This window comes from Callospermophilus lateralis, chromosome 2 (assembly GCF_048772815.1).
Source record: "Callospermophilus lateralis isolate mCalLat2 chromosome 2, mCalLat2.hap1, whole genome shotgun sequence".
In the NCBI taxonomy this organism is placed as follows: Eukaryota; Metazoa; Chordata; class Mammalia; order Rodentia; family Sciuridae; genus Callospermophilus; species Callospermophilus lateralis.
Window position 1 is genome coordinate 163,734,176 of NC_135306.1, and position 25,338 is coordinate 163,759,513.

Sequence of the window (25,338 nt, forward strand, 5' to 3'; positions counted from 1 at the left end):
CTTTATTTACCTATAGATAGTATAGATGGCTAAAACAGCATTCCTTCTAACATAGCTATGTCGATGTTCCAAACAAGCACGGATAGCTGGCATTAAAGGTTCTAGCAATTCTGCTTCCTTCAGTTTGCAAAGAAAACGTAGAGTAGATCCTCGAATAAACTCATTAGGATGCTGAAGATCCTGGTATAAAAATTTTAAAAAATGAAATGCCGAGTTTCAGCTTTTTTTGCAAACATTAATTTTAAATGTAAAATTTTTCAACAGAAAAAGTCGAAGTTAGTTTAAGAGTCCTAGCTTATCAGACAATTTCTATCAGATTTCTTTTGATAAGAACAATTTTTACATATATATACACTTTAAATTAACAACACACACATAAAATGCATAGAAAACGTCTAAAAAAGTAACAACAGAATTTTTTGTAACACTTCATAATTTCAATTCCAAATATTACAACTGACATCAAAGATTTAATTTTAAAAATCAATGAGGCCCATTCCACTAATTTTACAATTATTTAAAATCAAAGCAATATTCAGAAATACTTATGGTTTGGTTTACCTTTCTGTATGCATCACATACGAGAATCATTTCATGTAAAAGTCTCCCATCTGGAGTTGTTTTAGGAACAATTTCCCAAAACACCAGAAGTAATTTTTTGATGGTGTGATCCTGAAGAGGCAGCACAAAACGAATGATGGTCATCAGAAGTCCAGGAAGCTTTTCACCATTAAGAATCATGATGATTACTTTCTTTAAAGCTTCAGTCTTTGACTTCACATCTCCTTTTTCTGAGTCATTAAAAAAAAAAAAAAAAAAAAAAGCACAATTATTTCAAAAGAAAATTCCTTGAGTAATTTTTTTTTTTTTGGTACCAGGGATTGAACCCAGTTTATTTGAGGATCCCCAGCCCTTATTTTTAATTTTGAGACAAGGTCTCACTAAGTTGCTTAGGGCCTAAGTTGCTGAGGCTGGTTTTGAATTTGTAATCCTCCTGCCTCAGTCTCCAGAGTCACTGGGATACCAGGCATGCACCACTGTGCCAGGTTTCCTAATTTTAAAAACAAATTAACAAAATAAATATACTTTATTAGCTGCAATAGTAATAAAGGCACAAATCCAACTGACAAGGTTTCTTTACTTAGCTGTATCACAAACAAGCTGTGTACTTTTTTTTTTTGGGGGGGGGGAAGTATCAGGGATTGAACTCAGGGGTACAGTACCACTGAGCCACATCCCAACCCCGTTTTGTATTTTATTTTAAGACAAGGTCTCACTGAGTGCTTAGCACCTTGCATTTGCTGAGGCTGGGTTTGAACTTCTGATCTTCCTGCCTCAGCCTTCTGAGCCGCTGGGATTATAAGGGTATGACACTGCACCCTGCCAAACTGGGTACTTTTGCACAATCTTTGAATTGTGGATTCTTTACATATATCATGAAGATATTATATGATGATAATATCTAATCCAGTGATTAGATTTCTAGTCCCTAATCAACTGAGTTAATGTAAGAGTTTATGAATCTTCTTGGCTACTTGGTGTGTTTCAAACATACATGTAACTATTTTTCAATATATAAACAGATATTGTTAGGATATGTGCTTCAGAATTCAAAGCAGCTCATTTTGTGTGCATTTTTTCAAAGTTACAGCCACTCCTATGGGAAGTGGAGTGAATATGGTGATCTGTTTAAAAATATTAGGAGGAGAGTTCTTGAATATTCAAAATTAAGTCTGAGAACTAACAGAGTAAATAATTCCACTCCTATCATATTTCTACAGACGACACAATTTTAGACTCTTAAGATAGCATCTGAAAAACTAGAAGAGAATTAGAATGTCCCATTTAGTAACCACTGTTTAGAATTAAGGATGACATTTTGGATAAAATACATTTACTGTTACTTAGGCTAAAAACTGTGGAATATAAAATATTCTATACAAAACAATCTATAATTTCACATCATTACCATTGCATGCTAAAAATTTTATAGTACTAAAAATGTTTTCAATTCAAAATTCAAAGGCAGAAATATAAGACAAACACATTGCTACTAGTATACTGTACTTTTTTTGGGATGGGGACTGAACACAGGCCTTATACATGGTAGGCAAGCACTCTACCACTGAGCTACATTCCCAGTCCTATACTTGTCTAGATCATAAAAAATAAATAAATATATGGGAGAGGAGAAGATGAAGATTGTCCAGTGAAACATCAATACGCCTAAAGCTATCATGAGGAAAATAATTAGAAGAAACTAGTAGAGCTGGGTGCAGCAGCACATGCCTGTAATCCCAGGAGCTTGGGAAGGTAAGGCAGGAGGAGGAAGAGTTTAAAAGTAGCCTCAGCAACGCAGTGAGGTCCTACTCTCTGGAAAAAAAACAAAAAAATTAAAAATAGGGCTGGGGATGTGGTTCAGTCGTTAAATGCCCCTGGGTTCAATCCCCAGTACCAAAGAATAAAAAGAAAAAGAAAAAGAAGAAATTGGTGGAAATTAGTGGGAAGCAGATTTGGGTCTAAATATGAGATAGAAATCTATTCCCTTTCTTTATTTTGTTGTACTAGGGACTGAACCCAGGGGTGCTCTATTTGTGAGCTCCATCTCCCCAGTTTTGCTAACTTGCAGAGGGTGACCTTGAATTTGCAGTTCTTCTGCCTTAGCCTCCAGAGTTGCTTGTATTATAGGCATGTACCACCATACCTGGTGAGAAATTTCTAACAACTAGAGCTAAGTGGCTATTAAATAAAGAGTTCCTATTGCCAAAGGGGCAGAAACTATACGTGACCACTTGATGGGTTACAGGAAGGAAGTAAACTCCAGAAGAAATGAACTGGATGAACCAAAGACTTTCAAAGCTCTTAAAGGTATTTAAAATTATTGCCAGTTCATATGATATTTTCACAAATTAAGAATAGAGAATACTGTCAGGTATTTGGATTAATTAGGCAAAGTTCAAGTGGCTAAAGCTGTATTCACTGGATGTAAGCAGCTTTTTTCCTCTTTGTTCCAAACATCCTGATTTAAAAATAATTTTTTCCATATCCTGTTTCATAACATTAAGGATACAAAATCCAAAAGCCATAAAACTATATTGCTATATCTTTTTAAAAATATCTTTTTAGTTGTAGATAGACACATCTATTTTATTCATTTATTTTTATGTGGTACCAAGGATCAAACCTAGTGCCTTACATGTGCTAGGCAAGCCCTCTACTACTGAGCTACAACCCCAGCCCCTTGTTATAATCTTCATGGCTTATTATGCTCCAGTGTTTTTATTCTTCACAAATTAGAAAATTTCTAAATATAATTTAGTAGGCTAAATTCAACTTGTAACAATACTTCAAAAAAATTTTAAAATAAGTTTAACAGTAAACTTGTAAAAAAAAAAATCTGTGCCATTTACATTTTAAGAAACTCCACCCCAATTTTCATTTATTTCAATAATCCAAGTTAAGATGAAACAAGGAGGGTTGGGATTGTGACTCAGCGGTAGACCACTTGCCTAACACGTGCAAGGCCCTGGGTTTGATCCTTAGCACCATATAAAAATAAAGAAATTGTGTTCAACTACAACTAAAAAATAAATATTAAAAAAAGATAAAACAAGGATATGTTTCTTTCCATATCTTCATAATTTTTAGAACTTTTCCTCTCTATAAACAGTATAAAACATATGCAAAATTTCACCTATCAATTCAATTCACAATAATAGACTAAACGCTTCCTAATCTGGGGACTATACAGTCCTCAGAGTTCAGATTCAGTAACTAAAGGTTAAAAAAAAAAAAAAAAAAAAAGTAAATTGTGGAAGTAACACAGTATTTAGCCAAACAAAAAGTTGTTACTCAAAATTAGAAACTAGTTATTTTTTCTCTTAACTTTTCTTAAAGGCAAAAATATACACAGAATTGGACACTATTTATTTATTGTTAGAGGGCAGTTAAGGCAACTGCAATTAAGACAAGGGTAATGTTCCAATTATGACAGAGTTAGTTAGTTAGTTCTGTACTTTCCAACTATAGTTATAAGCATTTTAGGGATCTAATAATAAAAATCATTTATTATGAAAAAAATAGTAATAAGAGTATATTTATTAATTTGTATTCCATTCAATTATCTTATGTGAATATGGGGGAAAAGGGGTGAAGGGTGAAATATACATGGCTTTTGTTCTAATAATTTCAATTAAATGCCATAAAAGAGGGTTTCTTTTCCCTTCTCTAAAAATAAATCTTTTCAGGCAGAGGTATATAGCTCAGTATCTGTATGGCATGCAAGAGGGTTGGATCACAGTACTAACAAAAAATAAAAAGTAAAACTAGATTTCAACAGGCATCTAATATTAAGTAATGTAAGATTAGGAAGTATTCCATTTATGCTAATTAAGAGGTGGGAACAGGCAAGCAAAACACTGTCTCATTATAAATGGCTTCTAAAAGATTTATAATGTAAGAATAATTTTCACTCAACTGTATTTAAAACTATCAGTTCAACTTATATTTTTTCTTAGTTCAATTAAATAAGAAGCATTACTTTGGAAGTGTATTACTTAAAAAAAAAAGGGTGTGTGTGTGGCTACTCAGTGGTAGAGTGCTTGTCTAACATGTGTAAGGCCCTGAATTTTATCCCCAGCACTGTGGGGAAATTTTTTTTTCCTTGACAGAATCACATAAGTATGCACTTTTAAAGTAGTTACAGTATACAAGTTTTAAATTCAGAAATACAGTTCTTGTTTTCTTCCTGCAAAAATGTTTTCAAGGGGCTGGGTTTGTCGCTCAGTGGTAGAGCGTTCGCCTAGCATGCTTGAGGCACTGGGTTCGATCCTCAGCAACATATAAATGTAAATAAAGATACTGTGTGTACCTAAAACTTAAGAATAAGTATTTTTTAAAAAATGCTTTCAAAATGAAAAGCTTAAACTTTCAGGGAAAATACATGTTTATTCCACTGTTGATTTCACTGGTTGGGAGAGAAACCCAAAGAACAAAGTTCTTTTGATTTTATAGGCTAAGTAAGTATATGAAGTTAACTGAACAAAGTGACATTTCACCACACATTCTCAACCTGCTACCTAAGGAGAATTGTCAGCTATCTTTAAGTATAATACATTAAAATGCACAAGCAATTACTTGATTTTGAAGAATATCTAACAATTGAACTATTATATATGTATATGTGTATATGTGTGTGTGTGTGTGTGTGTGTGTATATATATATATATATATATACATATATATATATATATATATTTTAAGATGACTACGTTTCTTTAGCTTTCCTAAGCTAAACTGAGATGTTATTCTATTTCCATAAACCAATACTGGAAATCTAAAGGTAGTAAGTTTTCAATTTCACAAGAACTATTGAAGACATTATAGAAAAAGTATTTAGATAAAAATTAAGCATTTCTAATTATAAAGGAAAATGAAATGTAAATGAGCTTTTTTTTTCATTTCATGCTCAAAATATTATCAGTGTTTACAAAGTTGAGAGTAGAAAGTTGGTTCCCAGAGGCTGGGAAAAGTGGATCAGTGGGTAATACCTTACAGTGGTAAGAAGTTCAGACATGTTATATTGCACAGCAGGGTGACAACTGTAGTCCATAAAATACTATATATTTTATTGATTGACTGCAGTGCTGGGGAGTGGCCCCCCTGACTCCCTGTGCCACATCCACAACCCCCAGTACCGGATTTTTTAAAAAGCTAGATGCAAGAATTTGAAATGTTTTCTTTCACCCTAAAGAAATGCTTAATGTCTGAGATACATTTAACCTTATTTAAACATTACACAATGTTAACAGGTACTCAGTTATTGTGCAAATTTGTTTTTATCCGCTAAAAATCAAGTTTAACTTAAACTTTATAAAGTTTACCGAGATCATTTTTTAAGCTAATTTCAGATGGTGGTTCTGAATCCATTGGCACGTTAATTAAAGTATAGCACACGTTCTCAGCAGCCGTCATGGTTTCTGGTTATAATCAACCCCCAATACAAGATTTAAGGAATGCAGATGCCAGAAAATCTAGAAAAACAAATATAGCGATATCATTAAAAAATTTTTTTTTAATCCCACAAATGAGTAATCGTTCTTATATAAAGTTCATTCAGTTCGGCCTATAAGTTTTAAAGTCTTATAAAGGGAGGGTCAAACTATATATATTGCGTTCCCATAAAAGTAAATTCTAATAAAAAACACACTTGTCAACCCCAGTTTAAGGTCTAAAATCTCTCACTCCCCCATACCTCTTCCCGGGCCCAGGATTGGGAATGTTTTGTAAAACAGTGACAGTCCCCCACCTATAACAGAACAGTGATTTCTCACAAAACTGCTCGAGTAAGAGGTCCCATGCACAAATACTCTGTCAAAACCTTGGAGCGCTTGGCCGCGGTTGGCAGTAGGTACCTCAAAGTCGGTACCCAGCGCCGCACCCCCACCTCGCCGCACCCACTGGCCCCTTCCCTTCCTCCAGCCAAGCAGGCCCGGACTTCACAGCGCGAGGCCGGGGCTCTAGCGAGAGAGAAGACCCCTAGCCAGCACGCAGGCCTGGACGGGGCGTCCGGCCCTGAGCTCTCAGGCCCACCCCCACCGTTCCCCTTTTCCAGGCCCCGACGCCAGCGGCCTAGTTGCTCCCGCTTCGCGTATCCCCGCTAGAGAACCAGTTCTTCCGACTCTGCGCAGCCCATCACGCCTCCGAGGCTCGGGGCTTTTGGCCCGCTACCTGGCTCCGAGGGGCAGCGGTTGAGTGAACCGCGGGACCGTATACCCCGGCTCCAACCAGAGACAGCAGTGAAAGCTCCAGAGTCCTTGGCTGACGTGGAAGGGGGTGGGGAGACGTCCGTAGCCACAGCCACCTAGTTCTACGGCGACTCAGAGAGGACACGTCTTCTCGGTCCTGCCGTTGCGCGTTGCAAGCATGTCCGGTTTTTTCCTTCTCTCCCATCCATGGTTGGTATAGGCCGCAAAGAAGAGTGGAAATACGTATTTGTGAAATTTTTCCTGTAAGCCAACCGCTGACCTAAGTTCTGTAGTCATTTAATGGTTACGTGGAAATTATTCTTTTTCCAGGGACGCAAACCGTCAAAGAGAGGACGGGCTTGAACAGAAGGCAAACAATTCTGCCTAGTTGTATCCGGTGGAGGAACCCAGGATTGGAACCTGGAGTCCCTTTTCTTGCTTTCCCACTGATAAATTGAGGAAGTAACTACTTACCATTGGGAAAATAATTTCAGTTCTTTAAATAAAGCCACTGGATTACATCAAGACACATTTCTGTTAACATCTCCAGTAGTCTGAATCTCCCTCTTTGCAATTGAACTGGAGCTGCTTGAATATCTAAAGTTGCATTGGTGTAATTTCTGCTATTTAGTAATGATTTCCTTTGTTATCCTTTGTGAGTACCCAGTAAATTAAACTTTTAAAAAATGAATAAAGGGAGACAGTCCCTCTTAAGGATTTTATCTATCTCCGAAAATTTGTTATAGCTACAGTTGGCACCTTAGGTTTTGCCCATTTGAGGTCCCAGAACTCACTTGCTGCTCCCCACCAGGAAAACAAACAAACAAAAAGGTCTGACAGGATCTGTGGCTATTAATAGGGCCACTTCACTTAGGGAGCTATAACACAAATACAACTTCATCTACATAGAATCCAGCTATTTTGAGATTTTATTTTGAAACCATGGAACAAAATTCGAGCTCCCAAAATTTATTTTAAAAGTCACATGCTTAGCACTTGAAGAAGGCCCTCCTCCGGTGCACTCACATATTTATATATGTATATAATTTTTTTAGCGGTGGACGAATCTTTGTTTTTATTTATTTTTATGTGGTGCTGAGAATTGAAACCAGTTCTAGGCAAGTGCTTTACCACTGGGCCATAACCCCAGCCCCCTCTGCACTCATTTTTAAAAAGCTTTTATCAAGATAATTGAAGTGACATGAACATAGAGGTCCCATATACTGTTCATCTAGTTTCTCCCAATGGTAATAACTTGTGTATTTGGGCTGGGGATGTGGCTCAAGCGGTAGCGCGCTTGCCTGGCATGCGTGCAGCCCGAGTTCGATCCTCAGCACCACACACAAAGGTGTTGTGTCCGCCAAATATTAAAAAATAAATATTAAAATTCTCTCTTTAAAAAAATAATAACTTGTGTATTTATATATTAACATGAAACTAAAATACAATTCACCCATCCTTACTCAGATTTCACCAATGTCTAGCTCTAGACAGCTGATTTGTATAATCAACAGCAGTCAAGATACAGAACTGGGGGTAGGGTTGTAGTTCAATGGAAGAGAGCTTGCCTAGCATGTGTGAGGTACTAGGTTTGATTCTCAGCATAAATAAAGGTATTATGTCCATTTACATCTTTAAAAAGATACAGAATTGTTCCATTGCAAGGATCCCTAATGCCATCCTTTTCAAGTCATAGCACCTTCATCATTAGCCCCTGGAAACCACTAATTTGTTTTATTGTCAATGATGTTGTGTAAGTGGAATTAAACAATGTAGTCTTTCAAGATTGGCTTACTCAGCATAATTCCCCCAAATCAATCCAAGGTATCTTCGACAGTTTGTTTCTTTTGTATGTACTTTTCATGGAATCTTTACAAATGCAGTTATCTTATTTCCAAGCCTTATCAAAAAGTGAAATGTGTTAGCAAGAAATGAGGCCAAACAAGGTATAAAGATTATACTTTAGGACCACATGGTATGGTCTTAAGTCTAATGGTTATATCCACTTGAGTTATCCCAGACGTTGCGTTAAAACTTCAGAGTTTATTATGACCCTGAGTTAAGGAAACTATTAAAACATGAAAAGAAGGCATTTTAGTTTGCCTCTGAGTGTCACTAGTAGTATCTAGTTATGTATTTTTAAATGAAGAACTTCTGAAGAGATGTAAAGACAATTTATGGCCTCACCAATTCTTCCCTACTGGTATAAAATGCAACTTTGGATCTTTTACTGTATCATGTAATTATATAATTTTGAATGCTTTAAAATTATAACTAATTTGAGTGTGAAGACCTTGCTATGTATTAAGAATCAAATACTTAAAAGTCTAGGAAATAAAGACCTAATGATGAGATTTGCCCTGAATCACATAATTTGTCAAATACTAAAAAGTAGGATTAGAACCCGAATCCTGTGATCTATGATTTGTGGCCTTTAACCATGCCAGTTCTTAAGAGCTATACATATAGATGCTTAATAAATTCTAGGTAAACTGTTATCTTTATATCAAAGTGACAGGACTTATAAGACATTAGGAATCTTATGGCTTGTCATATGATGACACATACTAAATGGAATAACTGAGTACAATAGACCAGACAAAGCAAAAGGATATAATGATTAACTTTGTAATATAGTGGGGTAAGTTTTATTGGGGTGTGGAGAATTTTAAGTTCTAAAGTCAGCGTACTAGACTAAAAAAATCACTTATTAAAAAAACTGATATTGTCCCCAAAGTAAAATAAAGACCACTGTTTTTTGTTTGTTTTTTTGCTGAGTTCCAGTCAACTATTAGTTGTTTGCAGTTAAGGGATAGGTCCAAAAAAAAGCATACACAGTATCTTTATATTTAAACAGAATCACTCAGCAGACAACTCACCCAATGAAAGGCACAGGGGGTAGAAGAAAGACTTTTCTAAGCAAAGAACAGTTTATCAAACTGCCCACTTATGTTCCCTCCCTAGACTATACATGCATTGAGTGTGGAGGTAGGTGGTTAGCATCCCTCTGTTCACTATATTTATATATGAAAGTTACATGTACTAGATGCAATTCCATTGTGATTCAGATAGCCACATGGTACTTGTGGCCTGTTACCAAGCTTAAATAAGGCAGACAGAACTTTCAGGCTACTTCCAGAGCAGGAGTCCCTCACTCCTTACAGGTTCCAATGCTTAGAGATCTTTCCTTCAACAGAGTTGCCAGTTTCTTTTACCATTACTTTACCAAAAGAAGTCACAAAGAGATTTAAACTGATACTTTTTAAGTTTGGGGAAAGCTAAAAGAAAAAAAAAACTAACATTTTCAATTTAGAAGGTATTATAAATTCTCTCATTTATTCTTTTTTTTTTTTTAAAGAGAATTTTTTTTTTAATATTTATTTTTTAGTTTTTGGTGGACACATCTTTGTTTATATGAGGTGCTGAGGATTGAACCTGGGCCACACGCATGCCAGGAGAGCACACTACCGCTTGAGCCACATCCCCAGCCCCCTCTCATTTATTCTTTTTTTCAAAAATTTATTTTAGTTTTAGGTGAACACAATATCTTCATTTTATTTTTATGTGGTGGTGAGGATCGAACCCAGTGCCTCACGCATGCTAGGCAAGCGCTCTACCACTGAGCCCCAGCCCCAGCCCTCATTTATTCTTAAAATAATTCTCCAATGGGTTTCCTTAGAATAGGGGTAACTTGCCCAAAGCCAATAGCAGCTAATTAGTAGAATTAGATTAAAAATTTTTGTTAGTATCCACAAATAAAACTTCTCTAAAAATATGTACTATCTCAGAAAATAAAATATACCTAGGCTTTTGAGCAGTGAAATTTTGGATTTTTTTTAATGGTTTCCTAATTTAATTTTGTATGATCTAAGCTAAAAATTTCTGCAACATCTGAGTATATAACCCAGGGAACAGAAGGCAATATACAAATTATGCTGGAGTTGGTTTGTGTAGGATTAGAGGTTTGAGATTATTTGCAAAAATTCCCAAGAAAGTCCAGAGCTCTAACTATTGCCATCTGCTGATTGGATAGAAAAACTGTTCAGAAATTAATAATCTTGCTGCTTTTTTTTTTTTTTTTTTGTAAAATGTGCTAGAGATTAACCCAGGGCCTAGAGTGGGGCAAGCCTGAATTCTACCATGGAGTTATATAGCCCCAGTCCAATCTCACTACTTTTGTTGGGAAGTGGTGTTTCTTAGGTAGGCTTTTTCTTTTTTGCAGTAATGGGGATTGAACCCAGGAGTGCTCATACAAATGAGCACCAACCCCTTTTATCTATTTATTTATTTTGAGAATAGGCTATCACTAAATTGCTGAGCCTGGCCTTGAGTTTTCAATCCTGCATCTGCTTCATGAGTAGCTAGGATTACAGGTGTGTGCAAATGCACCCAGCAATTTCTTTGATTTTAATCAGAATAATCTATATCCTGATATTTGCATTCGGAGCCAAATCTCCATGGATTTTCATGAAGCCAGCCCATAACTAGAAACTGTTACAAGCCTGTGGTAGATGAGGCATTTTTATATATCATTAAAAACAAGGCAATATAATCTTGCAAATGTGGCAAATAAGTAATTGCAATCCCAAACTACTATTCGTAGTTGAAGTTACTTAAAAAACAAAAACCCAATACACCAGGAGGTGAAACAATTTTATTTCACAGTTGTCTTTAAAACCCCAAAGACACTATTTTCTTTATATAAAAACACTGGTATACCTATACTTTCTAGAAAATGATTATATAGACCCTCTCAAAGAAAAATGTACCCCATTATATGGTTCGGGGAAGTTATTTGGAAAAAACACATTTGGACTGATTCCTAAAATCAGTATTTGGACTTATACCATTCCACCATTGCGTCTTTTGGTTCAAAGTATAGATTACTGTCATCAGTATGTGTTTCTGCATTCTCAAATATTCAATAATACACATATAGTTAAGTTTATCACTTAATGTTCCATTGGTTCATCAGCCTTTTCTGCAGGTTCATCAGCAGGTTGTGCAGGCTTAATAGGGAAGAAAAAAAGAGAAGATGAAAAATGAACATTTGATCAATATGTACTCCTAATTACAAATGTTACATTATAAAAACTTAATGAAAAAAGGGTTAAGGGATATTTTGAATACTAAATTTCTAAGAGCTTTTAAAGAATATATTAGATTTCAGTTCTGAATGCCTAAAAATCATTGAATAATTCCACTATTTTATCATACTGTCTTGCTCAAGAGTTAAAAGCCTTTCATATATTATTACTATTAAGCTTAAGATACAATCAGCCCTTTTTTGAGATCCTTTTCCCCTAAACTAACAAAGCAAAAATAAAAACCAACCAGCTGCATGGCACTCCACTGCATTCTTCTTAATAGTGCTATGGCAACTTACATAATGCAATTCTTGTTCCCCCAAATTTCCCAACAGTTCAAGTTTGAAGAAATTTATGTACCAGACACTATATCTTCAGGTACAGTTATTAAATAAGCATCTATTAATGCAAATGTGTATTCTAAACATCCAGCAACAAGATCCATATTAAAGTTTTTTCCCCCTACAAACACTTCTTGATGTGTTTGTCACTTATTTATTTATTTATATTTATATTTAATTTTTTGCAGTACTGGGGATGGAATCCAGAGGCACAATACTACTGAGCTACATCCCAGGAGCTTTTTGTTTGTTTGTTTGTTTAAGAGACAAAAGTTGCCTAGGCTAGCCTCAAACTTGCAATCCTCTTGCCCCACCCTCCCAAGTCACTGGGATCACCGGTGTGTGCCACTGCATTTGGTTTTTGTCACTATTTATGAAAAGTCAAACTAGTGTTCAAAGCTGGTCTCCAATGAACACTTCTCCTAGTATCTACTCCCAATGAATCCAGGCTGGCCCCATGACTTGCTTTAAACAACAGAATGTGCATAAATGATGCCATGCTAGTCCTGGGTCTCAGCATTAACAATGATGGCAGTTTGCCCTTTTTTGACCTTTAGCAAGCTCTGGGTTGCCACCCTGCTAGAAAGGTCCTGCTGAAGGAGAGGCCTTGAGACTACAGGGATAGAAGCAGTCATTCTGGCAGAGGACCCAGCATTCTAGTTCCTCTTAACACACCTAGAAAATGACTAAAGAAGGCAAAAGTGAGGTTATCTTGGATGTTTGGGCTCCACCCCAACATTTGACTGTAGCACATATGAGATTCCAAGAGACATAAGCAAAAGAACCATCAATGATGAGGCCCAGTCAACCACAGAATTATGAGAAGTAATGTTTGCTGTTTTAAATTTATAAGTTTGGTGGTAACTTATTACATAGCAATAGATAACTAAATCATTAAATCTTTTCTCTTTTTGTGTTTACAGACAGTTCTGCCCCCTGAATATTTTACTTTCCTTAGTTCTTAATTTTTCTGTTGCTATATGAATTGGGAGCCTATCTCTATAATTAAAGAGAAAAATGATGGATTTACACAGTTGATAAGAACAGCAGTTTATGACAAAATGAAAGCCTCTTTTGTTACAACTAATTGGATACCTGTGCCTTCCTCTGAGGTCGTTCTTCAAGACCTTCCAGGAATGGAGATACATCATCATCATCATAGATTGTAAACTCCAAGTCTTTACCAACAATTCCAATGGAAACATTCTAAGGGCGGGCAGGGTGAGAACAAAAAAATAAGTAAATAGAGTACATTTATGCCAGAAAAATGCTTATCATAAAATGTTAGGTGAAAAAAAAAACAGAATAAAAATATTGTACTTGAATTTAAGACTTTAAAAACTACTTATATGTAGGGTGAAGAAAACTAGTAGGCACTTGCTAGATTTAATATTCACTGTTATTTGGTTAATCTTAAAGGTCTATCATCTGGAAACACTTGATATAAAAAGATTATGCAGGCAATAAAGTTTTCACATAGATATTAAATGATAATTATACAATGATAATTATTTATATTTTTGAGATGGGGTTTTGCTGAATTGCCTAGGCTGGCCTGGAATGCACAATGCTCCTGCCCAAGCCTCCAAGTAGCTGGGATTACAGGCGTGTGCCAACGTGCACCCAGATGATCACCCTACTTTAAGTTATATCTACCACATTATCTTCCTGCACCCGGTTAGACATTCTTTCTCTTTTTAAACATTATTTTTTTAACCTACAGCATTTATTATCTTTTAATATCCTGTATGATTTGTGTATGTATATATGATTTATCTCCTCACTAGAATGTTCAATAAAGGTCCAGCTATTTGTTGTCTTTACTATATTTAAAATGCTTAGAAGGTATCTGCATATGGTAAGTGCACAAATTTGTTAACTACATGAATAATTCAAAGATATAACTATTTACTAAATAAAGGGCAGTCTACATTAGACTTCCTGATTTTATAGCTTTATATCAAAAAGAAATATTAAAAAATAGCATTTCAAAATCTTGACCACTTTCTGAACAGCTTAAAGGGAAAGTGTGAACCAAGGCAACCATCTCCTAAATTAAATAAGTATACACACTTTAATTACCTATTTATACAATATTAAACTGTAATATTATTATCTACAATTGGAAAACATAATATTTACCTTTGTAGTTAGGTCCTGCTCTGCAGGAAGTGTCTCTCTTAAGGCACGAAGACCATGTTTAACCAGTTCATTTAAGTTGCCTGTATGTAATAAATTAATAGTTATTTCTTCGTTTCATTACCATACTAGGCTTCTTTTATCAAGCTTACAGTCTGAAATCATGGTGTTAGTTACGCAATATTGTTATTACAACAATAACAGCCAAGTGTCTAATGCTCGTCATATAATCTTTGAATAGCAATACTACTGCTATTATTTTATTTAATGAGATGACCTGTTATTTTGATAAGCTAAATCAAATTTATGATTTGAAGAATGTCATTCACAATTTTGTAGAGTGTATTCTGTGGAATGCTAGATGCTACATTTGCTCTCTATAAAAGTAGTCTTCAACTCATTTTATGTGGCCAGTATTACTCTGATAACAAAACCACAAAACAATAGTTCTTATGAATACAGGTACAAAAATTAACAAAATAATTCCAATGGAATCCAGCAATACTGAAAAGATTGTGGTAGAGGACCCAGCATTCTAGCTCCTCTTAACACACCTAGAAAGTGACTAAAGAAGACAAAAGGTTATCTTGGATGTTTGGGCTCCACCCCAACATTTGTCATGACAAAAAAGGATTTTCCCCCCTCGGGAATGCAAAGTTGGTTTAACATTTGAAAAGTCAATTAATTTAACACTACACCAAAGACTGAAGAGAAAAAAGCAGCAGGATCATCTCAACAGATACATGAAAAGCATATGATAAAACCCCAAATGCTTGAGTAATAATAATAATTGAAGGGAATATTTACAAAAACTCATAGCTAATATATTGAGTATATTTTAAAAAAACTTTTCCCTTGACAGATGTGGTGGTGCACTCCTATAATCCCAGCAGCTGAGGAAGCTGAGGCAGGAGGATTGTAAATTCAAAGCCAGACTCAGCAATTTAGTGAGACCCACATCAATTTAGCAGGACCTTGTCTCAAAAAAGAAAAGGACTGGGGATGTGGCTCAGTGGATAAGCACCCCTGGGTTCAATCCCTAGAACTAAAATTAAATAAATAAATCTTTCCCCTTAAAATCAGGAACAAATCAAAGATATCTGCTCTTACCGTGTCTATTCATCATTGCACTGGAGGGTCTAGCAAGAACATCAGGTAAGAAAAAGAAATAAAAAGCATCCATATTGGCTGTGGCTGTGGCTCAGTGGTGGAGGGCTTACCTAGCATGTGTGAGGCACTGGGTTTGATTCTCAGCACCATATAAAAATAAATAAAGGTCCACCAACAATCCATATTGGAAAGGAAAAAGTAAAACTCTCCAATCCCAAGTGACATGACATGGATCTCAAGAATCTAAAAATTCTGTTCACAGTAACACCAAAAAGAATAAAATACTTATGAATAAATGTAAAAGAATAGAAGACTTGAAAACTTAAAACTATAAAATATCATAGAAATTAAAGAAGACCTAAGTAAATGGAAAGACACCCATGCTCAGATGTCAGCAGATTTGCATAGATGCTACCTATGATCAAAGTACAACCTGATAAACACATTGTAAATTGAAATGTAAGAAAAAATCCATTTAATGCACCTAACCTACCAAATTTCATAGCTTAGCAACATAGTACTCTATAGATATCAGTTGCTTACCCTTGGAATTGTGTGGCTGACTGAGTTCTATGGCTCACTGATGTTTTATCACGAGTATCTTACTGCACATTGCTAGCCCAGAAAAAGATCAAAATTCAAAATCTAAAGTTCAGTTTGTACTGAATATATTTAAGTGGTGGACCATCTGGATTATAACAATAGCAGTATGTCCCCAAATGATCTATAGATTCAATGCAATCCTTATTAACTTTTTTTTTTTTTAATATATATATATTTTTTTTTTAGTTTTCGGCGGACACAACATCTTTGTTTGTATGTGGTGCTGAGGATCGAACCCGGGTCACACGCATGCCAGGCGAGCGCACTACTGCTTGAGCCACATCCCCAGCCCCCTTATTAACTTTTTATCCAGATTGGAATGTGTTATGTGTCCAGATCTCAATCAAACTTTGGACACCCAAGTTTCTAATGAACTTCTCTGGTCAAAAATATCACACACATGCTCTTTAAGTATGGTCTGTAACTCTTCTGAGAAGGGAGAGAACATAAGGAAACTTCCTCACAGATTCCTCTTGACTCTTTAAGTACAACTACACACTAAGTCCTTTGAGCCCTAGAAAATCTCCAAATGTTAAGGGCTATCTTAGGAACTCACAACTCAATTATCATAATTTGAAATGTTAAACTTTAATCAGTCCTTCTCAAGCTTATATGGCCCTAGAACTCCTTTATCCTAAAGTTAAAGCTATTATCTCTCACAATAGCTTGCTTTCAGAGTGTTAATTATTTTCCTCTATATTTCGCTGAGCCCCAAATATTTCCTTCATAGACTACTGCCACAAGAAAACTTATAGGACAACCAAGAGAAATGTTAAAAACCCTGACAAACACTCCTTCCAATATGAAGAAAAGCACTTGAAAATCTTCTCTATCATCTTACATCTTTTACCTTCCTTTGCCATTGCTACACTGTCTTTTATTTCTTGTATATGAACTACTTAATGCAGAAATGTCTACATGGCTTAAAACAGAAACAGAATCACAGAAAACTGAAAGTTGTAAACAGAGAACTTACAAATAGCAACTTGTATAGGGTTTCCCAACTTTGGCTGGGACATATTTCAGATCCAGTGAATCAAGAATTTTTAAGGGTAGGAACACATTTATATCCTCAAAGAGTTTTCTAGTGATTGAAATGACTGTGGTAAACAGGAGTAAAATGTAGATGTATACAGATAATAAATACTTCGTAGGCTTAGTTTAAAAAAAAAAAAAAAACTCTTTCTATAAGATTGATAGTTTTCCTTATTTAGGATACTACTTTTGTTCACTATACAAAGACTGGAGGAGGCAAAACCAAACCAAACTAAAAAAAAGCTGTCACTTACACTCCATAAACTCAGACATATGTCTCTCTAAGTAAGTACGAGCTGATTGAGAACGGGCTCCAATGGACATAGCTCTGCAGTCAAAATAATTAGCAGATGGACAGGTCTGGAAAATGTGAGGGCCCATATCCTACAATACAAAAACAAAACCCATAATTATTGACTTTGGTTAATCTAAAAATTACAAAAGTTTCTAGTTTTAAAAAATCATTAAAATATAACAATACCCTATCAACTTACATCATATCCAGCAATAAGCAACCCAACACCATAGGGTCTCCGGCCATACCGCTGTGTTGGTATCTGGGTCTCTTAAACTAGTTAAAGAGCTTATTCTACCAAGGAATAAAGTATTATCTTTATTTTTGGTACCAGGGATTGAACCCAGGGGCATTTAACCACTGAGCCACATCCCCAGTCCCTTTTAATATATTATTTAGAGGGCCTCACTAAGTTGCTGAGGCTGGCTTTGAACTTGCAATTCTCCTGTCTCAGCCTCTTGAGCTGCTAGGATTATAGGGATGCATCACTGCACCTGGCTTAAAGTTCTATCTTTATTTTCAAACAAAATGTTATTAACAAAGACCTCTAACTTCTTCCTTAATCACTACATAATCTGTAGGAAGAACATAAAATAGAACAGTACTACTTTGACTCAATATTACCTGTTTGACTTTCCATCAAACCCAAGAATACATACTAGCAAAACAATCTCTTTCCATATAGAATTTCATTTGTTTTGGATATAAGGGGTGCAGGACTTGTGGGGATATCTAGAATTAATAAGAAACTTTAAATTTCTCAAAAATGATGCTGGGATAGTTTTCATAAAGCAGGGTTTATGTATGTCTCAAAAATATAAATTGCTTATAATGGCTAATGAAAGAGCAACCCAATACCTTAAAAGTTTTATAATCATACCTATGTTTTATAGTCATATTCCGAATACCATAGGGATTAAGTACTCAAGCCCTTTAAAGTTCACATTTATAAATGTTAACATAAAAAGGATACTGCTTCCAATTAGAGATACAAGCCGAGACACAGGAAGTGGTCTGTCAAATACAAATCTAGAATCCAGACACTCCTGGCGCATAAAATTACTAAAAAAGAAACAAGAAAAGTTAGTAATTTCAAATTATAGAGAGCTAATCCAAATAAAGCAGTTTCATTTCACTTCCAAACATTTTCATGGATCATATTCATATAAGGAAACCAGTAAGGTAAGAAGACACATTTTGGTGCTAAACTGTAAGGCCATATGAGGTCTTAAAACTGACTAACTACCCATTCCTCTGAACTGAGCCTCCATTGCCATGGATGAGATTGAAAGCCTTTGAAATATGCTGGAAAGCAGCAGATGCAGGAGCTGGAAGCACACTTCCTGAAGGACCCCTTTCTATCCCACGGTACTCTGGTGGCTCTGGCCTCGAGTCTCAGCTTAGAGGAGCAAATGGTGCAGAATCGGTTTACTGTGCAACAGAAGACATACCTGATCTGAACGAGGCTATCACCCATTTGCATGACGCCTCGGCCAGCCCTTGTGCTCATCCTGGGCACACACTCAACTTGGGTGGGCCCATCCTGGTCTAGCTTCTGTTGTACATGCCCATCCTACAAAAATGTCCACTACCCCAGCCCAAGAAGACCCAGAAGCTTCTCTATTCAGGCCTAGACCTGTGGGAACCTCTGGGGCGGTGCCCAGGAGAGTGCCTGGCCCCTCAGGGGAGAGGATGAGGAACTAGACGCCTCCTTGAAGAGACTCTCCACTGCAGAGCCTGAAGAAGGTGATCTTGAAGACGCAGACAAATTAGGTCCAAGAGATTTCTAAGTGGATGGGGATTCGGCACCTGCCCCATTCCATAAGTCCCATCGGTCCTCACTCTGGCTACTATTCCATCTAATTGTTGTCCTCACCTGTCATTTGAGTCAGCTGGGAGTGTCTGGGTCTCTAGTCCAGGAGTGGAATGGGTGTTCCTGGGAGCACTTCCTTCCCTTGATGCTGCCCCCACCCCTTGACAATTTTATCACTATCTTTCCTAATTTATGGGGATCTTCATCTGTAGACCAGTGTAGCGGCTGCCTGTATCTCCAGGAATGAAGGACCTCTGCTTTCCCACAAGGATTTTCCTATAGTTCTCTGCTGACAGCCACACCCACATCAGATCCCCATCCCCCACCTGCATCTTTTAGTTTCCATATCCAATACAATTTCATCATTTTGAAATAGTTTGGAGCTTTGTCTTAATTTAGGTATTTTTTCCTCTTATTTCCTTTTAGTCTTTGCTTTGTTACTTGTTTGAGGTTATTTTTCTGTTTGATTTTTCCTCGATTTTCAATAAATTTTCTTCTTTTGCTTCAGTGAAAAAAAAAAAACAAAAAACTAACTATTCTTTAGTTCTTGAAAATTTTATGTCTCAGAGCCCTTACAGAATACAGAAGGCTGACTGAAGAGAAAATAGCCATCTCTTCTCTTATCCTTATGAGCAACAGTCTGTCCTTATTTTGAGACAGGGTCTTTTGATGTTGCCCAGGATAGTCTTGAACTAACAATCCTCCTGCCTCAGCCTCCAGAATAGTTGGGATTACATGCATGTAACACTGTACCCAGCCAGCAACAGTTTGTCTTTAATTCTAAGTCTTGAACCAGAAAAAAAAGTACCTACTCCTTTTTTGTTTTTTCCTTGAAAACAGATTAAAATCTCCCTAATAGAGCAATGGCAAGAAATAGAATCCAGGGGATGTTTTCACATGTTCTGCAAATGTTACTTCTCATCATAAACTGCATTAGATATTAGACACTAGGCTGCTGAGTCTCAACTTGTGAAGATTTGAGCAAGGTTAACATTGGGGAAAAAGGAACTCATGCCTATTAGAGAATTAAATAGAAAGAAATAGACATGCTCACTCTTTCCACGTTGCTTAGTCCAGTATGTATTTGTCACATCTGATGGTCAAATTTATTTATTTATTTATTTGTTTGTTTGTTTGTTTATTTAAGTGCTAAAGCTCAAACCCAGGGCCTTGTGCATGTTAGAGCAAGTACACTACCACTGATCTACTTAATTAGTCCCTGATAATCAAATGTATATTAGAGGAACCAAGCCATTTGTTTAGTATTTTTTAAAGTAAATTTCTCAAGGTGTCTAAAACCATACTCTCCAATATGGCAGGCACTAATGATATGTGGTATTAAGCCACTTTATTGAGATGTATATATATATAGCTTTATTGAGATGTACATATACAATGCACATCAAAATTTCAAAAATTTAGCGTCAAACGATGTGCAATATCTCATTAATAAAGTTTTTATATTAAATGTATGTTGGCATAGCAATATTTTAGATATTAATGGGTTAAATGTTTGACAACATTGCACATTCTACATTTTTAGGAGCAAACAGAAACCCGTATTATTGTCAGTATACTGTTGACATAGCAAGGGACTGGCTGGATAACTCAAAACTCTTAAACAAAAGGCATTACCATTTACCTTTACTATTTATATTCTTTCTTCACTAATAAAAACATAAATTTAAAAGTTAAGCTTTGGGGGCTGGGGCTGTGGTTCAGTGGTAGAGCACTTGCCTAGCATGCGTGAGAAGGCACTGGTAAAGATACTGTATCCACCTACAGCTTATATATAAATAAGTAAAAGTTTAGCTTTGGCTAACTACATCCTACCCTCAACATATAAACACTCACATGCTTTCTGAAAGGCACTGTTAAGTGCCTACTTCAAAACACCCTTGGAGAAAAAAAATACTGAAAAATCTGAGTGTTAAGTAATTAGCCCAATCTCAGAAATTAAGTAATTAAATAAGAATTGTTATCTGTCTGATCTCAAAGCCCCACTTCTTCATTTACTCATTGCTTCTCACCCACAATCTCTATCTCCTCCCATTGCTCACAGAAATTTACCTGTTACTCTCTACTTCCTTCCAAGATTAGCTAAATTTAAAGTTCTTTGAAGACATGATCCATGTCTGAATCACCTTTCTATACCCTATATTATCCACTACTGAGCTTTGAAACAAAAATCTAATAAATACTGAAGTATTAAAGAAAATAAGGGTGGCTCACCTCTTTCTAAAAATTAGATAAAAATGTCAAGATCTTCTTATACATACATGGCTTCAAACAATACATTATGATAACAAGTATCACATTATTCAGCGGCTTCTCAAGTGTTAGTATATCTTACCTGAATTTTTCTGGAAAAGTAATAAATTATGGATCAAGAGATACTTTTGTTTCTCATGATTCTACTTACCATAACAGTCTAGCATCAGCAGTAAGCCCAGCAATTGAGATACCAATATGGTTGTCAACATGAAGAATTTTTTTCTGATGAGCTGCAAGCTCTGACTGTGCCCTCTAAATAGAGACATTATAAGATGTAAAAATAAGTTTACAACTTTACTGTTTATACAGTGAAATTTACATTTGGTAGTTCTGTTTTCTAAATGAGGAAGAGACATGTCTGGCTTTACTTACCTTCAGTGCAACCAACACTGCATGGGTTTTTGATTTCAGACCAACTGTGGCTGAACCCTGTTTAACAGCTTCCATTGCATACTCAATTTGATGAATCCTCCCCTAAAGGGAAAAAAGAACACATCTTGGAGTCACCTCAGAAGATCCTTTACAAATTGAAAATCAAGAGTTCTCAAACCTCAAGCAAGTATAGTTACATTTCAAATGATTAAAAAAAAATTTTTTTTTGAAGTTGTAGATGGATAGCATGCCTTTATTTATTTTTATGTGGTGGTAAGGATTGAACCCAGTTCCTCACACATGCTAGGCAAGTGCTCTGCCACTGAACTACAGCCCTATTCCTCCAATGATGTTCTGAAAACAAGGAAAGTTATTTTAATTATAATTCAAGTTCTAGGAATGTCCAAAATGATATTCCATTTTTTCAGTCTACAATCTTACAAGTTTCTAAACCTACTGCAGCCATGAAAAGCCTCTTCATAGAAATGGCATAAAACATGATTTTACCTGAGGACTCCAAACAGTGACATCATTGTCATACTGGTTGCGAAACTGAAAGTAAAAGAAAAAAGACCTATTAGGAACTTTATAAACCCCTACTCTTAATTAAGAGTAAGAAATGTGCTTGCCTGTGTTTCCATTCAGCATTACAACAATTCTGTTAACACAACATGGCTGGAATTTTGTTACTATACTGTTAAAGCCAATACTACATTCACCCTTAATTGGTGAGGGAGCGAAGAACAGATTAGTTAGACAGGTCCTATCTTCCCAATTTCCTACTCTGCCATTCTCCATAGCATTCCCTCTGGGTGGGTAATTACTAAAGTTCATAAGCATCAATTTTTCCTCCTGTCTTTGCTTATGCTGTTATCTTACATAGGGCACTAATGGTCAAAAAGCATTTCTTTTCTTTAAATTAGCTCAAATGTCTATCTCTTGAAGTCTTCCCCATGTTTTCTCCCCAAACTCCCCCAACACGTAGTCCCACAGTTCTTTACACACCTCTTATTATGATTACACACTTGTCTGACTTATCTTTGAAATCTCACTATGTACATCTAAATATTCATATTGAATGAACACAAAAATGTTCTCAGGGAAGTTAGCGGTGGATACAAATAGCTACAGTGATAGAACCATTACTACCCATAATGACATTATAAAAGCAAGTCTATCAGTACTTGGGAGAATAACTGTGGGGATACGAAGGTCAAGTGCAGGAACGACAGATTCAGTAGAAGCTCAGAGATCTGTACTGTAACCCTGATTCCGTCACTTCTCTATCAGCCTAGCTTTCCTCATCTGTAACCAGGTGACTGTACCAAGTGATTGAAACGGGCCTTTTCTAATCAAGCTCTAGATGACAGGTAAAGCAAGACACGCCAGGAAAGTGAACGTGGTCCAGAACCACAAATGCTAGAGTCAAGTCCGTGCTGGGAGGCCTCCAAGTGAAGTCCCTCTCTTCTCCTCCCATACAGAGAACCAGGGGCCACTCACGACCTCTCGGAATCTATTTTACTGAAGGAATTTCAGGCGAACTCGGCTAACTGATGGAGGAAGAAGTGCAAGAGACTCCCTGGAAAGTGAAACAAGCCTCGGCGAAAAGGCCTCACGGACTATCGACCGTCACTCCTTCAGACAGGCCGGAGATGCTGAATCACGGCCGGAGCCCTCCCCGTGGTTAAGGCTCCTATGTCCCGTGGCCTCAGACCGCCCAAGAGCGGCAAATTCCCTTCCCCGAGTCACCGGACTTTTGCCCTAAACCTCCCGAAGTCAGAGATTCAACGCACCATAGTTCAGGCGCCGACCTCGCTTGTGAGGTCCCTCAAAGCTTGCGAATCAAGCAGCGCTGCCGAAATCACCGCTCGGCGATCGACAGAGAAGGCTGCGGCGTTTGGACGGCGGCGGCGCAGGGTAGGGCAGTCTATTCCAGAGATATCGATAGGCTTTCAACACTTCCCCGCCCTTAAAATTCCCGGCGCGCTCGGCGGGAGTGGGCGGGGCCTTGAAGATCGAGGAACTGAGATTGGCGGGAAACCCTGGTCCGGGAGTTCCCGCTGCCGGTTCGCCTTGTCGCGTCGCGCTTGTTGGATCCTCAGCGACATTCACTGTCTATTGTAGATTCCCATCAGTTTCTTATCCTACCGGCTGAATGAACCTGAAATTACTGCAGACAACAGCTGCAATTCTGGGTGATACGAACGGACCGCTCAGCATCTCACTTTTCACAGAGATTTGGAAAAAGAACTAGGCTCAGAAAGGCCACAAAATAATGGTCTGTTTGTGTATGTCAACCATACCTTTCCTCGAGTATCTTGTTTATGTACATGCTTTTTCCCTCCCTTACTTTGGAATACACCTCTTTATACTCCCCGGAGATCTGATCTTTCAAGGCTTTGTTGGCGTTGATCACTGATAATTAGGTTCTTCCGCCAGAGTTCAAGCTTCAAGGTCACACTCTGTCCGCAAAACCACGCACTATATCTGGTAGATTAGGCCACTGAAGAAAAAAGACATTTTCTTATGAATTATCTGTTTTCTGTTTTGGGAGCATCTGGTAAATCCTTAAGTGAAGTACCTTAAGACAGCTCTGCAAACAGCTGCTGATCTAACATCTACTGACTGCTAATTTTCTGTTAAGAAGAAGAGTACCTAGACTCAGGTAAGGTAAGGGTTCTTAAGGATCTGAGCTTTATAGGTGAAATAGATCACTTGGGTGATTTGCTCAAATCCACAGTAAATTAGTATCTTTTAAAACTTTCATGTTTATATTTGGGACATATTTTTCCGTATTAAACAGTTTCCAGGGGAAGTACTACTCCATAGTTGTCTGCAGTATGAATATATGACATCGGTCCAGATCCCTATTGTTTAATATTAGGGTCCCCCCAAAAATTCATTTCTGAACTACTTTATATTTTTGTGTAATTCACACTCATTTTTTAAAGAATAAATTCCTAAAAATGGAGTTGCTGTGTCAAAGTACATGAATATTTCAAAAGCTTTTGATAAAAAGTGCTTAATTGCCTTTCAGAAAATTTTTTTTTTTTTTTTTAACCAGTTTAGACTTTCAATAGTATATAAAACTGCCCTTCACCAACACTGGTTATTACCATTTAAAAAAAATACCGATAATTTAATGGATTAAATTAACAGATTAAACAGACTTTCTCTTTTGTTTGTCCCACATCTAGCACATATTTTGTGCTTAATGAATATTGCTGAATGAATGAAAACGACTATTGAATGAATGGTTAAATGCTTATTTTAAAATTGTCCTGTAATGTGAATATCTTCACAAACCTTTCCCATGTTTCTTTAGTTATGTGTATAAGTAAGATCATACTCAATCTTAATACATTTAAAAAGTTATAGCCATCTTATGTTTACAAATAATGATCTATATCATTTTCAATACTTTCATAGTGGCCAATTCTGTGAAAATACAACAATTTACTTATTGATAAAAAAATTAAATATCTCCAAATTTTTGCTGTTAAAAAAAATAATGTAGGACTGG

The 25,338-nt window shown here is 36.5% G+C and overlaps 2 protein-coding genes across 2 annotated transcripts in view; both read right to left on the reverse strand.

Moving 5' to 3' along the window:
• The window catches only part of Copb1 (coat protein complex I subunit beta 1), a 40,211-nt gene extending 33,372 nt beyond the window's left edge, over window positions 1-6,839 (reverse strand). Inside the window, exons 1-4 of the mRNA XM_076844225.1 lie at window positions 6,730-6,839; window positions 5,883-6,032; window positions 562-791; window positions 11-180 (exon numbers count right to left, since the gene is read on the reverse strand). Of these exons, the coding sequence (XP_076700340.1) occupies window positions 11-180; window positions 562-791; window positions 5,883-5,973 (491 nt within the window). The 5' untranslated portion in view covers window positions 5,974-6,032; window positions 6,730-6,839. The remainder of the gene's footprint in view (window positions 1-10; window positions 181-561; window positions 792-5,882; window positions 6,033-6,729) is intronic.
• A 4,774-nt stretch (window positions 6,840-11,613) lies between these two features.
• Psma1 (proteasome 20S subunit alpha 1) lies at window positions 11,614-23,700 on the reverse strand. The gene is made up of 10 exons (XM_076844226.2): window positions 23,609-23,700; window positions 22,323-22,367; window positions 21,816-21,917; window positions 21,592-21,695; window positions 18,330-18,418; window positions 17,556-17,626; window positions 17,316-17,445; window positions 14,317-14,396; window positions 13,270-13,380; window positions 11,614-11,755 (listed from the first exon to the last, which is right to left on the reverse strand). The coding sequence occupies exons 1-10, from the start codon at window positions 23,609-23,611 to the stop codon at window positions 11,699-11,701; spliced, it is 792 nt and encodes a 263-aa protein (XP_076700341.1). The 5' UTR covers window positions 23,612-23,700; the 3' UTR covers window positions 11,614-11,698.
• Between the last annotated feature and the right edge of the window lie 1,638 nt (window positions 23,701-25,338).

Coding starts and splice junctions, on each gene's coding strand:
- Psma1 (XM_076844226.2), bottom strand. Junction 17,446..17,555: donor TGCTTATTGCTGGATATGAT/GTAAGTTGATAG, acceptor TTTGTATTGTAG/GATATGGGCCCTCACATTTT. Junction 14,397..17,315: donor TATGTCTGAGTTTATGGAGT/GTAAGTGACAGC, acceptor TATTACATACAG/GCAACTTAAATGAACTGGTT.